This window comes from Asparagus officinalis, chromosome 1, assembly GCF_001876935.1.
Source record: "Asparagus officinalis chromosome 1, Aspof.V1, whole genome shotgun sequence".
NCBI lineage: Eukaryota > Viridiplantae > Streptophyta > Magnoliopsida > Asparagales > Asparagaceae > Asparagus > Asparagus officinalis.
Window position 1 is genome coordinate 7,043,423 of NC_033794.1, and position 13,975 is coordinate 7,057,397.

General features: G+C 36.9%; 1 protein-coding gene across 1 annotated transcript; it reads right to left on the reverse strand.

Moving 5' to 3' along the window:
- On the reverse strand, positions 12,669-13,591 carry LOC109847727 (bZIP transcription factor 11-like). The gene has a single exon (XM_020416961.1). The coding sequence runs from the start codon at positions 13,325-13,327 to the stop codon at positions 12,863-12,865; it is 465 nt and encodes a 154-aa protein (XP_020272550.1). The 5' UTR covers positions 13,328-13,591; the 3' UTR covers positions 12,669-12,862.

Here is a 13,975-nt window from a genome sequence, read left to right on the forward strand (position 1 = left end):
ACGGATCATCTTACGAGTGATCTAGATCGGCTGTCCATCCAGGAGCGCTACCATGGCAAGGATCAGGTGCAAGTGGCCAACGGAGCAGGTTTGCATATTTCCCATATTGGTCATTCTACAATTTCCGGTTTAGATCGTCCTCTTGCTCTTAAAAATATCCTTCATGTTCCTCATATCAATAAGCATCTCCTCTCTGTTCATAAACTTGTTTCTGATAATAATGTCTTCATTGAATTTCACGCTGATGCTTTCTTTGTTAAGGACAAGGCCACGAAGAAAACGCTTCTATGCGGTAGGAGCAGAGGAGGTCTCTATCCAGTGCCGTCCAGCTGCTCCTCTTCCACCACTTCCCATCATGCATCGTCCAGTGTCAAGGTGTCGTCATCGCAATGGCATCAGCGTCTTGGTCATCCTACTTCCACAATTGTTAGGTCCATCTTGAAGTTAAATAAATTAGACTGTTCTTTTGATTATGAGTCCTCTGTGTGTGATGCATGTCAGCGTGCAAAGAGTCATCAACTCCCCTATAATAATTCTGTTCGTGTCACCACATCTCCACTTGAGCTTATTCACTCCGATGTTTGGGGGCCAGCTCAAGCATCTACTGGAGGTTTTAAGTATTATGTAAGTTTTGTGGATGATTACAGTCGTTATACTTGGATCTATCTTATTAAGAATAAATCTGATGTTGAACAAATCTTTTATAATTTCCAAAAACATGTTGAGCGACTTTTGAATTCCAAAATTCGCACTGTTCAATCTGATTGGGGTGGTGAGTATCACCGGCTTAATAAATATTTCCAGAGTTCAGGTATTTTACACCGTGTTTCGTGCCCCCATACATCACAACAAAACGGAGTGGCCGAGCGAAAGCATCGTCACATCGTTGAAACATGCTTGGCTCTCCTTGCGCACTCCTCCCTTCCTCTTCGGTTTTGGGATGAGGCTTTCTTGATAGCTTGTTATCTCATCAATCGCATGCCCAGTCGTACTCTAAACAACTCTACACCCATCACACACCTCCTCAACGTAACACCTGATTACTTCTTTCTTCGCATTTTTGGCTGCGCATGCTGGCCAAGTCTTCGCAAATATAACTCTCATAAGCTTGACTTCCGATCCAAACTATGCGTCTTCTTAGGGTATAGTTCCATGCACAAGGGGTATAAGTGCTTGGACAAAAGTACTGGACGGATCTACATATCACGTGATGTGATCTTTGATGAATCACGTTTTCCGTTTGCTACCTCACCTTGTTCAGTCGCACCATCTTCTTTGTCCAGTGCTGCTTCCTTTCCTCAGTCTGAACCGGTAATTGTGAATGATCATATGCGAAATTATGACTTATCGCTCTTGTTGTCTAACACCTCAAATGCAGCTGCAGCTCCACCACCACCGGCGCTCATACCCGCGCCTGTGATTCACGTCCCGGGCACATGTAGCCTTGGGCCTGTTACACCTGGACCTGCTACACCGCCTCCCGGTCCAGAATCTTCGCTGCCTCCGCCTCGCGTCGATGCTGCACCACCTCCTGCACTTGGGCCTCAACTGGCCCAAGAACCCGGCAACCTTGTACCCACGTTGCCTCCGCCTCGCGTCGATGCTGCACCACCTCCTGCACCTGGGGCTCAACTGGCCCAAGAACCCGGCAACCTTGTGCCCGCGCCTGCTGTTGCGAGCGATGTTGCTGTCCCAACTGATCCTGTTCAGTCTCCACATGGTGTCACTACACGTGGTCGTGTCGGAAAATCGTTTCCCAAGCAGCTCACCGACGGAACAGTTCGGTATGATCCGTACAGACGTGCTTTCTTCGCCGAGCCCACCTCACATCGACTGGCTCTCGCTGAGCCTGTTTGGCGCACTGCCATGGAAGCCGAGTTTGAAGCACTTCAGAAGAACAACACGTGGGCTCTCGTTCCCCGGCCGGCTGGTGTTAATATAGTCGGATGTAAATGGGTGTTCAAACTTAAGCAGCACCCGGATGGCTCTATTGATAAGCACAAGGCGAGGTTAGTTGCACGAGGTTTTACTCAGCGATATGGCGTTGACTATCAGGATACTTTCAGTCCGGTTGTAAAGCCTGCAACGGTTCGCTTGATTCTTGCCCTAGCTATGTCACGAGGATGGCAACTTCGACAGATTGATGTAAGCAACGCTTTTCTTCATGTCTTCTTGGATGAGGAAGTTTATATGCAGCAACCCCCTGGCTTCGAGGATTCCCGTCGGCCTCATTATGTGTGCAAACTCCAAAAGGCGCTCTACGGCCTAAAACAGTCGCCTCGTGCCTGGTTTTCACGACTTAGCGACAGATTATTCCAGCTTGGTTTTCAGTCTGCCAAGGCCGACACCTCTCTTTTCCTGTTTCATCATGGGGGCGTCACTATCTACATGCTTGTGTACGTGGATGACATCGTAGTTGTTGGCTCTTCTCAATCAGCAGTTGATCAGTTGCTGCGCGCCCTGTCTTCCTCATTTCCGATCAAAGATCTTGGACAACTGCACTATTTTCTAGGGATTGAAGTCGTCTACAATTCAGGGGGAATCACCTTGATGCAGCACAAATATGCTTCTGACCTTCTTCACCGAGCTCACATGGAGAATTGTAAGAGCGTTTCAACCCCCATGTCTGTCACAGATAAGCTTGCTCGTGATTGTGGAACAGTGCTGGATGATGATGATGCTTTCAAATATCGAAGCATGGTAGGAGGTTTGCAATATCTTACATTAACAAGGCCAGATATTTCTTTTGCCGTTAATAAGGTATGTCAATATCTTTCCAAGCCCACTGATGTACATTGGGAGGCAGTCAAACGTATCTTAAGATATGTCAAGGGAACAGCTGCTACGGGACTTTACCTCCGGCGCTCCAACTCTACACTTCTGAGTGTGTTTACAGATGCCGATTGGGCTGGCTGCATGGATGATCGCAGGTCTACTGGAGGTTTTGCAGTATTTCTAGGTCCCAACCTGATTTCATGGAGCTCACGCAAGCAACCCACAGTATCTCGGTCCAGCACTGAAGCTGAGTACAAGGCCTTGGCTAATGGGACAGCTGAAGCAACGTGGGTACAATCCTTGCTGAAAGAATTGGATGTATGTCAGCCGCGACCACCAGTATTATGGTGTGATAACCTTGGAGCTACCTATTTAACAGCAAATCCAGTGTTTCATGCACGAACGAAGCACATAGAGGTGGATTTCCATTTTGTCAGGGAGAAGGTTGCATTGGGCACTCTTGACGTCCGATTTGTATCTTCCAATGATCAGGTAGCTGATGGATTCACCAAGCCAGCCACTCGCTACATGCTTGATCGCCTACGACACAATCTGAACCTTGTCATGGTTAAGATTGAGGGGGAATGTAAACAAGGTAGTTAGCAATCCTATAGGCATGTAAATCATGGCATGATTGTAGGGATTGTAAACAAGGTAGTTAGCAATCCTATAGGCATGTAAATCATGGCATAGCTTGATTGTAGGGATTGGCCTGTTATATAGGATCTGATTGTTAGGATTTGTTATAATCCCTACCTTGTACAAATTGTCTATATAAAGAGAATGAAACCCACAGGGGGAATTAAGGCAAATTCCATATTTATCTAAAAGAACTTGAGCTAGCGATTGTTCTCTGTCTGCATGTTTATGAGTTTACATATAAAACTTGTTTCCCATATAAGATTCTATTTAGTTTTTAACATATACATGCATCATCAGATCAACAATCTAATATATCCGTATTATTGCTGAACTTTCAGTTCTATCAAATTCTTCGCAGCCACTATCGGGATTCAGTGAAGAGCATCTGTCAAGTTACTCCATCACAAGCTGTTTATCGTTACTAAGTTTTAATGAAACTAATCATTTAATAACATCACTTCCTTAAGGCCCAGGGATTGAAGGAAGGCATATAAATCTACATGCTCCCCCACTAAACAAAGCTGCCATACATTTTTTATATAGGTTGATGAGATCACCTTCTTAATTAATATAAAGAGAGTGAAAGGTGATCACATCATTCAGTTGTTACTTTTATATGGCAGATAGCCTATCAAAATATGACAGACACCACTAAAGTTTTCACCAACATTAGCCTCCTTTTCAGCAAGCATTTCCAGAATAAAGCGCAGTTTTCCTCCTATCTTGTGGAAAGAAAACAGACAAATTTTATCTAACATGAAGATTTACCTTAAGTTACAAACTGGTGCTAAAATTATTGCCATAGTGTCTGTATATAAATTACACATTTCATACTTGTATCTCTTTTTAGGTTCTCTATGACAGAAAGAATTATATTATTGCTTTTAGTACATATGCATGGTAAAGCTGAATAAGCACACTTTTTTAACTGCTTGCATGTTTTAGATCTGTTGTATCTGTATATATTTAAATGAAGCATTAGTGACCAAATTGGAGATCAAAGTTTGTTATGTTCATTAAAATAATATTTCTATTTTTTTTAACTGAAGTGACGAGTGATGACTCCTAGTAAATCAAAACCTCTGCTTTCTCTATGTTTACTTTGCAACCATCTTCTTGTGCACATCGTCATGAGAAATGGTGGGTAGGGTTACAGCTCTGTTGGTACTTGTTTAACAATGGAGTAATTTATCTAATCGTTGCTTTATTGATTGTCCTGAACCATCTGGTTTTATAATTTTCAAATTCCATTTTTTTATTGGCATGCTAATTTGTTAATTGATAATTCCCCGGGCATCTTGCCCCAGTCACTCAAAAAAGACAAAATTTTAACTGTTATTTGAGATACAAGTATACGCTAAATGTTTCTTCTCATACAGAAATTTAGGAGAAAAAACATGAAATTTTCATAGTTGATTTGTTTGTTTCCTAGTGTAATCTTTGGTTTGCACAAAGAAGTCATTGGGAAATTTGAGCATTTGTTTTTCGTCAAGGACCTATATGCTCAAAGCTATGCGTTAAATTTTTTTTTTTCTCTCACTAGCTGTACATTTCAGTGGAATGCATTTACTCAAATATCAAAATTTATAGAAGTAGAGAAGTTTTTCATCTGATCCCATTTTAAACGCCCCCAGGCTTTAGTTGTTACATTTGAATACGCACACGCAGTACCTATGCGTGTGTATGTCCCCGTGTATACTATTTACAAGCATCCAGACATACGCAGTCTTTCTGTCTGCAAAAACAGAAACTTGGGATGGTATTGACTTCTGGAAGAATTTCAACATTCTGTCAGGTTTTACGGTAATCTGTTTGCTAATTGACAGGTTAGATTATATATGGTATCAGTAATTTTTTACATAATTTCATAAATGCATGTTTGTATCTATTACATGATAGCTTGTTTTGTCTTTGCACTTGTTTTCCTTTCCTTTCCTGTAATTATTTTCCTCTGTCACATGTTTTCATGTCGCAACACTTATATGTCTGTTTTCACTTTGATATTTCAACAACACATCATTCTCCCTTTAAAAGAGGGAGTACTAGAAAAACTTTCTCTACCCCAAAATACCCTTCATCTTTCATTAATTTAACAAAGTTATCCTTTCTTTATTTAATTTTATTAAGAAGAATGATTCATGAAGAAATATGTATTTAATTATTAAATTAATTGTACACAATTGTTGGTTATTGGGTGGATTAAATGTGACCATTTATTTTCTCTTATATATACTAATGTACCATCTTTTCTTATTAAATTGCCCGGTTGCAATCATAATTAGAGATTAATGTTAAAATAGAAGGTTAACTGTTCATAAAAGAGGGAGTACTAGAAAAACTTTCTCTACCCCAAAATACCCTTCATCTTTCATTAATTTAACAAAGTTATCCTTTCTTTATTTAATTTTATTAAGAAGAATGATTCATGAAGAAATATGTATTTAATTATTAAATTAATTGTACACAATTGTTGGTTATTGGGTGGATTAAATGTGACCATTTATTTTCTCTTATATATACTAATGTACCATCTTTTCTTATTAAATTGCCCGGTTGCAATCATAATTAGAGATTAATGTTAAAATAGAAGGTTAACTGTTCATAATAGCTAACAATCAGTTCTTTCACTGCACCTAGTTCCCCCTCTCATTTTTTGCACCGCTTCAAATTCTTTTTCCGCAACGAGCTTTCCATTCTTTCTTCTTTTTTTTTTTATTCCGCCACTTCAATTCCTCTTCCAAATGAAAATCATTTCCAACCTTACAACTTCTGTTCAAAATATTAACATAACTCTCACTTCTTTTTTCTATAATAAAACTATGTCCGAAGCCATTGTAGACAATCATATTTCTTGAGAAGAAGCTCCCCGGCATCAACCCTATTTGAAAGCTGTGATAAGGTAATTGACCACCTCCTATTTCATTTGATCTTAAATTTTTTGTTGTTCTTTAGATATGTTTTGATTCGATTGTAATAATTTAGTTTTCTTAAACACTTTAAGTTTCAATTACTCACAATTTGATTTGTATGATGATTGAAATTTTAATGTGAATCCAACATTTTTACTTAATTGAGATTCTCTATTGTTTGATGCATGCTTCCGACTTCAAAAGGTGAGTTCTTTTTCGCTCCTTCCATTTCCATTCCTCTTCTTGCTGAAATTCTTTTTGCTACAATTTCATTGTTGACTGCGAATCATTTCTTGATAGTAGCAAGTGTTGAACCTATGTTGAAGTTGCCTTACATTGGTGGAAATAACACCTCTAGACCAAGTATAACACAAGATTACATTGAAAAAGCTGTCATCTTATCATGATTCAGTTGATTTGTAGTGCCTACAGTGGAGTGAGGTTTTGATTTTTTGCCTAATGTATTTTCTTTCTTCACTTTTTAGGTGAAATGAAGATTTTTTTTTCATGAGTATAAATGTATTATTATTGGTTTCAAGTTTATTATATGAACACCAAGGGGAGAAATGTTTAGGGATCTATGTTTTTCCTCGAGTATAAATGTACTATTGTTGGCTTTCAAGTGTATTATTTGGCTTTCAAGGTGGATTTTTTTTCCTGTTAAGTTTCTTGGTAATGTGATAGTACATTAATTGACTAGGACATATTTGTACATTTATTGAACATTATTGATATTTCCTATAAATAGGGTCATGGTAGGGATTCAAGTGGCATTACTTATGTTTGGGAGAGACTATCGTTAACGCTGCTGGCTGAAATGGATGGCCTAGAGCAGGCAACAGTAAACCTCATCTCATTTATTTTTTTAATTAGGAAGCAAGAAAATTGTTAATTATGAACTGTCTTTGACCAATTTTGTTCTAAAGACCCCGTTGATATGTAGGGAATTATTGTATTGGTTGTTGCACATCATCCATAGGCATTCAAGCATCCTAGACACTTTGATTTGGTATGTATTCATCTTACATGGTCACATGCTAATAGTTGAATTAATGTTAACTAAAAGTATGACTTATGCAATTTAGCCTTTTAGTTCAAAAGTTTCAGAATGTTCTTGGTTTATTTGCTTTCATCAAAGCAGGATCAATTTTTTTAACGAATGCCTACGGGCACTCATTAGGTAACGAGAGATATAGAAAAAAGAATAGCAAGTGAGTCTCCCTTTGATTTCCTCTAATTTCTCTCTCTCTCTCTCTCTCTCTCTCTCTCTCTCTCTCTCTCTCTCTCTCTCTCTCTCTCTCTCTCTCTCTCTCTCTCTCTCTCTCTCTCTCTCTCTCTCTCTCTCTCTCTCTCTCTCTCTCTCTCTCTCTCTCTCTCTCTCTCTCTCTCTCTCTCTCTCTCTCTCTCTCTCTCTCTCTCTCTCTCTCTCGGTTCTTTATGAATATGCCCCCTATTTACAACATAATAAAGTGTGCACTTCATTCATTTAGTTTCCTAAGATCAATGATCTCTTTCCAAATTTGATAGGGTTACTTGCAGATATACACCATATATTATCAGTAAATTTTGGATAGACCCATTGTAGACTATTGTTGTAGTAGGAATTCTAACGATACTCGCGCAATGTGAGTGTTGCTATCACTTGCATCATTAGGTCGCCACGTGTGGTAAAACCCAACCTAACCCCAATTTAAGCCTATTATAAAACTAAACCACACCCCACCCTTTTACTTTTAGGGTGAGTGTCCGAAGACAATCCATAAAGGCGAATGTCCTTAGACTTTTTCTTTCTGCAGGTAGACCTCCTAACTAAAACTATTTTTGACTCTTTTACCTTCAAAAACAAGCATTTTTTATTTTTTATTTTTCTTTGGACAAATAGATATTTAGATGGTAAAAGAGTCAAAAATTTACTATAGGAGATTTATTTGCGATTAGGCAATAGTACAAGGGATCTAACTACAATTAAATCAATTGAAACATTAGCAAGCTTAATCTATAAAATTGTTGATGTCTAGACTGTACAAATAATTTGTATTTTCAGCAAATAACCTATGATGATATTCATTATGTCTTAGGTGTTGTACGCTGCCACCACCGGACAAAGAAGAACGTTGTGAAATTCTATCCACATAAAGAAAATGAGTTATATATATATTGGCTATTTATGGTTTGTTTTTAAACTATTTTTGCTTAATATTCCTGATCCTTTTTTCCTCAACTTTACTATTAACAACACACATTTCACTCTTTCGCATTCATATTTGTTGTTAGTTTTTGTTTTCAAAAGTATAATATGGATTATTCTACTTTCAGTATGTGAAGGTAGGCAAAGAACACTTCTAAGACCCCTTATAGTGTATATGAGGGGCCATCCAATTAACCAAAGAGCTCTTGCTACTCCACTTAAAAATCTGGATAAATCAACTTGATTAATGCAAAAAGTTAGCTTGAATTCCTACATGATTATTTATTATTTCTTTATTCATTGGATAGCTAATGGCTGTGTAATCCAATTTTTGCTTAATGACTCTGATTATATTTTGAATAAAGACATGTTTTCATCGCTTTAGTAATTAGTACAGAATTATAATTCCAACATATACTAAATTATTGCTTTGAGTGTTTTTCAATTACCATTAATCTTATAGTCTCAAAAAAATTTATGTGCTAATAATGCTTTCTTCTCATGTAGATGTTTTCTATGATATTGAAATAGAACTGTACAAATGTATTTTAGGTAGTATATACTTATTAAGGATGTGCTCTTTGTAGACACTTTCCTTTTAAAGGGAAAACACTTTGTGGTAAAATATGGACTTAGTATTACGGTTTTTCCCATGAAAACCATTTTTAAAATAGGTCAAATCAATAAAAACCATCTTTCATTTTTTTATGTGGAAACCATATAATAAGTGGCAGGAGTAAAAACACCAAAAAATGTTACATAACATAAACATGGGGCGTAAAAACCCAGAACAATAATCTTAACTAATAATATAATTCTCTATTTCTATATGTAAATTAAATCAAATTTTTATTACAGATGAGTATTTTGAAAGTAGAATGTCTGTGGTGAGCTTGAGCTTAGCTGAAGCTGGAGTTCGTTTAGCAGCAATGTTGAGCCGAATTTTTGGATGAAACAGAGTTTTATGCCTATGATCTAATATTGATTGCTACATAAACTTCTGTAATTAAATCAGTTGACCTTTTTGTTATTGGGTACTATTTTAGTGAAAAAGGTAATAATTGAGCATTTTCATAACCTTTGTTCTCTGATGATAAGCAAAAGTGAATCTATATTGAATTTATTTAAGACGATATTTCATTTTTGTATTTCTACTCCTTTTGAGTCCATGTGCTATTCCACTCTAGGGTGCTTTATCTCTCTATATCCTTTAATATATTTTTAAGCCACGATTATTTGATATATACTACCTTTCTTTTCTCGCCACTGATGTATTATTTATGCTCTTGGCACATCACTAGCTCGAGAACCCATGCTCTCAAATACTGCAATGTGTGTAGGAGTTAAACCTGAAATTGTAAAACCCCGAAAATTTGAATATAGTATGATAAATAATTATAATCTTATACATATACTAATATACCATGTTTTCCTATTAAATTGCCTGGTTGTAATTATAATTAGAGATTAATGTTAAAATAGAAGGTTGACTGTTCTTAATAGCTAGCAATCAATTATTTCACTGCACATAGCTCCCCCTCCCTCCCTCCCTCCCTCCCTCCCTCCTTTTTTGTTGCCATTTCAAATTCCTTTCAACTTTTTGTTCATAGTAGACTAAAAGTGTGAAGGTAAGTTTTTAGTATCATCATGATGTAATAGTTAACTTGTTATTGCTTGAATAAGTTACCTACAACCTACATGAGAAAAACTAATACAATTTGGCATTTTAGATAATAATTTTGTAATTTGTCTCCTTTCTGCAATTTGCATCCTGGAAATAAATATCATCTATGTTTTGTTTGTGATTTCACTTCCCAATTGTGGAGGGTTATTAGGAAATTTGTCTAAGAGAAGCATGCTCCTAGAAACTGGGTTGATATTGTAAGTTGGATGGGTAGAAAATGGTAGAGAAGTTTTTTTATTAATAACATCAAGTGATTTTCAGGTGGCTTGTGTTTACTACATTTGGTTGCTAGAATAACAAAAAAGCAGAAATATGAAAAAATTAGTAAAAGAAAAGTTACCACCTCTATTGAGGTAAGATCTAATTCACATAATGAAGTTGGGAGCCTTGACGACATCTTTTCTTACTTTTCTTAATAATGACTATATATATATATATATATATATATATATATATATATATATATATATATATTTGATTTCTTTTTCTCTATCATAACAACACATTGCTCATTTTTTATCTTCTATATAGGGTTCTGGAGCAGGACCTAGCCCTGGGTAGGCACCAACTCTTGGTATTGTTAAAAGACAATCTGGTAGTTGATTTTGCTAACTGTTTATTTGGGAGTCTTCTGTTAAGTTTGTTACATCTAATTATGTCGTAGAATACATCCTGTTTCATTTTTTTTATTAAAAAATTTCCTTTTTCATGCTTGCTCCAGTACATGTTTTATCTATTTTCAGACCAAGTGCTTCTGTGCCACTCAGTTATTGTGTTTCATTAACATGATCATTTTTCATAGATCTAATATAGATAAAATGTGTTTATAATATCTTTATTTTTTTTAACTACTGCCAAAAATACCTTTCCCAGACTAGCAATTACTAAACTTCGTACTTGAAAACTTTAATTTAGGTGGTAAAGAATGGAGAACAAGTGGTTGTTTAGCATACCCTTCTCGTCGCCATGCATCAGGACAAGTCGTAAATGCAGGCAGCTTACTAAAAAAACATGGGTAGCAAATGATTCAAAAGAAGCTTTGGTGAGTCGATAGTTCAATATGTCATTGTTTTTTACCTATGATAAGTCATGTTCAGTGGATCTATGCGACATCTAAATTTCATTCTAATAAGAAACTTATTGGAGCCCAATTTGAGAGTGAACTCTACAGGAGAAATATCAATTAAAGTTGATCCATATCTGTAAAAACAAATCTGAATATCTTTTTAGTTATAGTATCAAGGTTTTTCTCCTTTGGTTTCATCTGCAATTGATTTTATCAATGATAGAAGTGTTATCTTAAGAGTATGAATCTTTGGTTCTTTGCTTTCTCAAAAATTCTTGCTCTATACTATCTTCGTAGTTTTTTAGCATCTTACAATTTACTTTGATTCGATGAATTTCATAGACATGTAATCAGAAAATCTCACGCTCCTAATAGGCATAAGTATCGATGAATTTCATAGACATGTAATCAGAAAATCTCACGCTCCTAATAGGCATAAGTAGCTTACCGCTCAAAAAAAAATTAGAACCATTAAAGCTCAAAGTATCCAATGATAAAGAGAGATATTTATAGTATCTCTATTGTTTGTTGCATGACTATTATTTGTTTTGAGGAGATAGAAACAAGTAGGACTAAAGCAAAAAATTGATGCTACTATTTTAGTAACATTTATATTGGATTATTATGATTAAATAGGTCATCTACTGTCATCTGTATATAGATAGCATTGGTTGATTGAAACTCAATGTTGTATATCAAATAAAATTCTTTTATAAAATTATTCATTGTTTTCTATTGTTAAGTATGCAAAGAATCTATTATCACCCAGTTGATACATAAATGTAATTTCATTATTCAATCCTTTTGAATTTTTAAATTCTATCCATATGTTTGACACATGGTTTAAATTAAATAAATCTTAATGAAATGAATCAATAATAAAAGAATAAATTAAAAATTTATCACGTGCATTGTACGTGCAATCCAACCAGTGCTTATAAACGCACAAGTGCAAAGGAAGGGACAAACCTTTCTCAGCTCAGCATATATTGGCCATTAGAATAAATGCTTGCTTGAGTGGCCAGCCACATACATCAAAAGGAAAGAAAAGAGTTGAAGAAAAAGAAGCGATGCGTGGGCAACGAGGGCACCAAGCAATATTAAACACTAATAGCAACGCGATGAGACTTTAGTTTTCCATTTTTTTTTTTGCCCCTACGTACACCTCATCAGTTTAAAGACCTACTCTCCTTGTCCTGTTCCTCTCGCCTTGACGTGGGAAAGCATTCATAGGGACCTAACATTTGAGCTTAATTTATTGATGATTGATTTCAAAGAAGTCAGCATCATCCATTGAAAAAACCTCCTCTCGCTACAAGTGTTAGCTTTAAGTACCGTAAACAAAGATAATTCTTCCAAAACGACAGCAATAATAGCATAATAATAAATGAAAGAGCAATTAGCTTGAACACCAAGAAGTTGTCTACATACTATGATTATATTCCCAGACTAATGTGTAAATTTACAGTCACACTCTAAAGGTTCTGAATGTATACGGAAGTAATTATAAACCATACACGCATAGGAAATCCACTTCAAAATCTAATATAGACTAAAATATTGTTCCCTGGAACGCAGAAGTTGTCATTATGAACCTCTTAACAGTACTGAAACATATCAATTGAGGCCAGGACAGGTTGGTTCGTGATTGCAAGATTCCATGGGTTGATGAAGTTATCATTTAGCCAGTTATTCCCAGTATTGACCCAGTTGTTCCCAGTATTGTTCGCGTTCATGGAGTAGAGGATTTCATTCAGGGACTGGAGTCTCGTGCTGAGCTCCATCGTCTGAGTCCTCAGAACACAGTTCTCCGCCTCGACCCCAACATACTGCTGGGTCGTTATGCTCAGGGCGGTCAGGATTTGTTCCTTCTCCTGCCTCAGTCGGTTCAGTTGAGTCATCAGATCGTCCAAATGCTTCTGCTTCCTCATCCTTGACCTTCTAGCCGACTCGCGGTTCGACTGCATTCTCTTCCTCTTCCTCTGATCCATTAGGGCCTTGAGGTCCCCGTCAGACCCCAAGCCTGGGGACAAGCTCGACCCCGAAGAAGTGCCACTCGACATGCTTTTTTGTAATTTATTGCTTTTAGTCAAAATTATGGGTGGGTGATTTTTTTTTTAATTGAGTAGATCGACGAATAACACGAGCAGGCCGGCTACGGGTGGTGAGAGTTCAGACAGGCCGATATCATGAGAAAACGTAGAACCAGTAAAGAAACACAACGGAGAAGGATTGAACGAGGTGGCTACGGCGCCGGAGGCTGGAATGTATCATAAACCCAGAGCGAAGAATTTCACTTAGGATAGGCCACATCTATTAGAAAGACCAAGAGAAATGGATGCCGCATCTAAATATCTAGGCTTTTTGATCCTGATTCAAATGAACAAGTTATGGGTCTGCAGTTTTTGGTCAACAAGACCGGCTAATTTAGCTGGGGAAGCAGAGGTTTTTGCACCAGTCCGAGTGAAATTAGGCCTAATGGTTCCTAGTTTTGGATACGAAGAGAGCAGAGTTCCTCCTAGATTCAAGAGGAGTAGTAGCAGCAAGAAGAACAAGGGAGAAAGGCTAGGGAAGAGCAGCAGAATTTTTAGGAAACTAACGAAGGAAGGAGAAGAGAAGAGGAAAAGGGAATTGTTGAATGGGAGGAGGGTGGAATTTATAGGGGAAATGGTGGGAAAAGGAGGCGTGAGAAAATATTTTTTTTTTTTAAA

Bases quoted from the DNA above. Each gene is read 5' to 3' on its own strand.
- LOC109847727 (XM_020416961.1), bottom strand. From the start codon at position 13,327: ATGTCGAGTGGCACTTCTTCGGGGTCGAGCTTGTCCCCAGGCTTGGGG.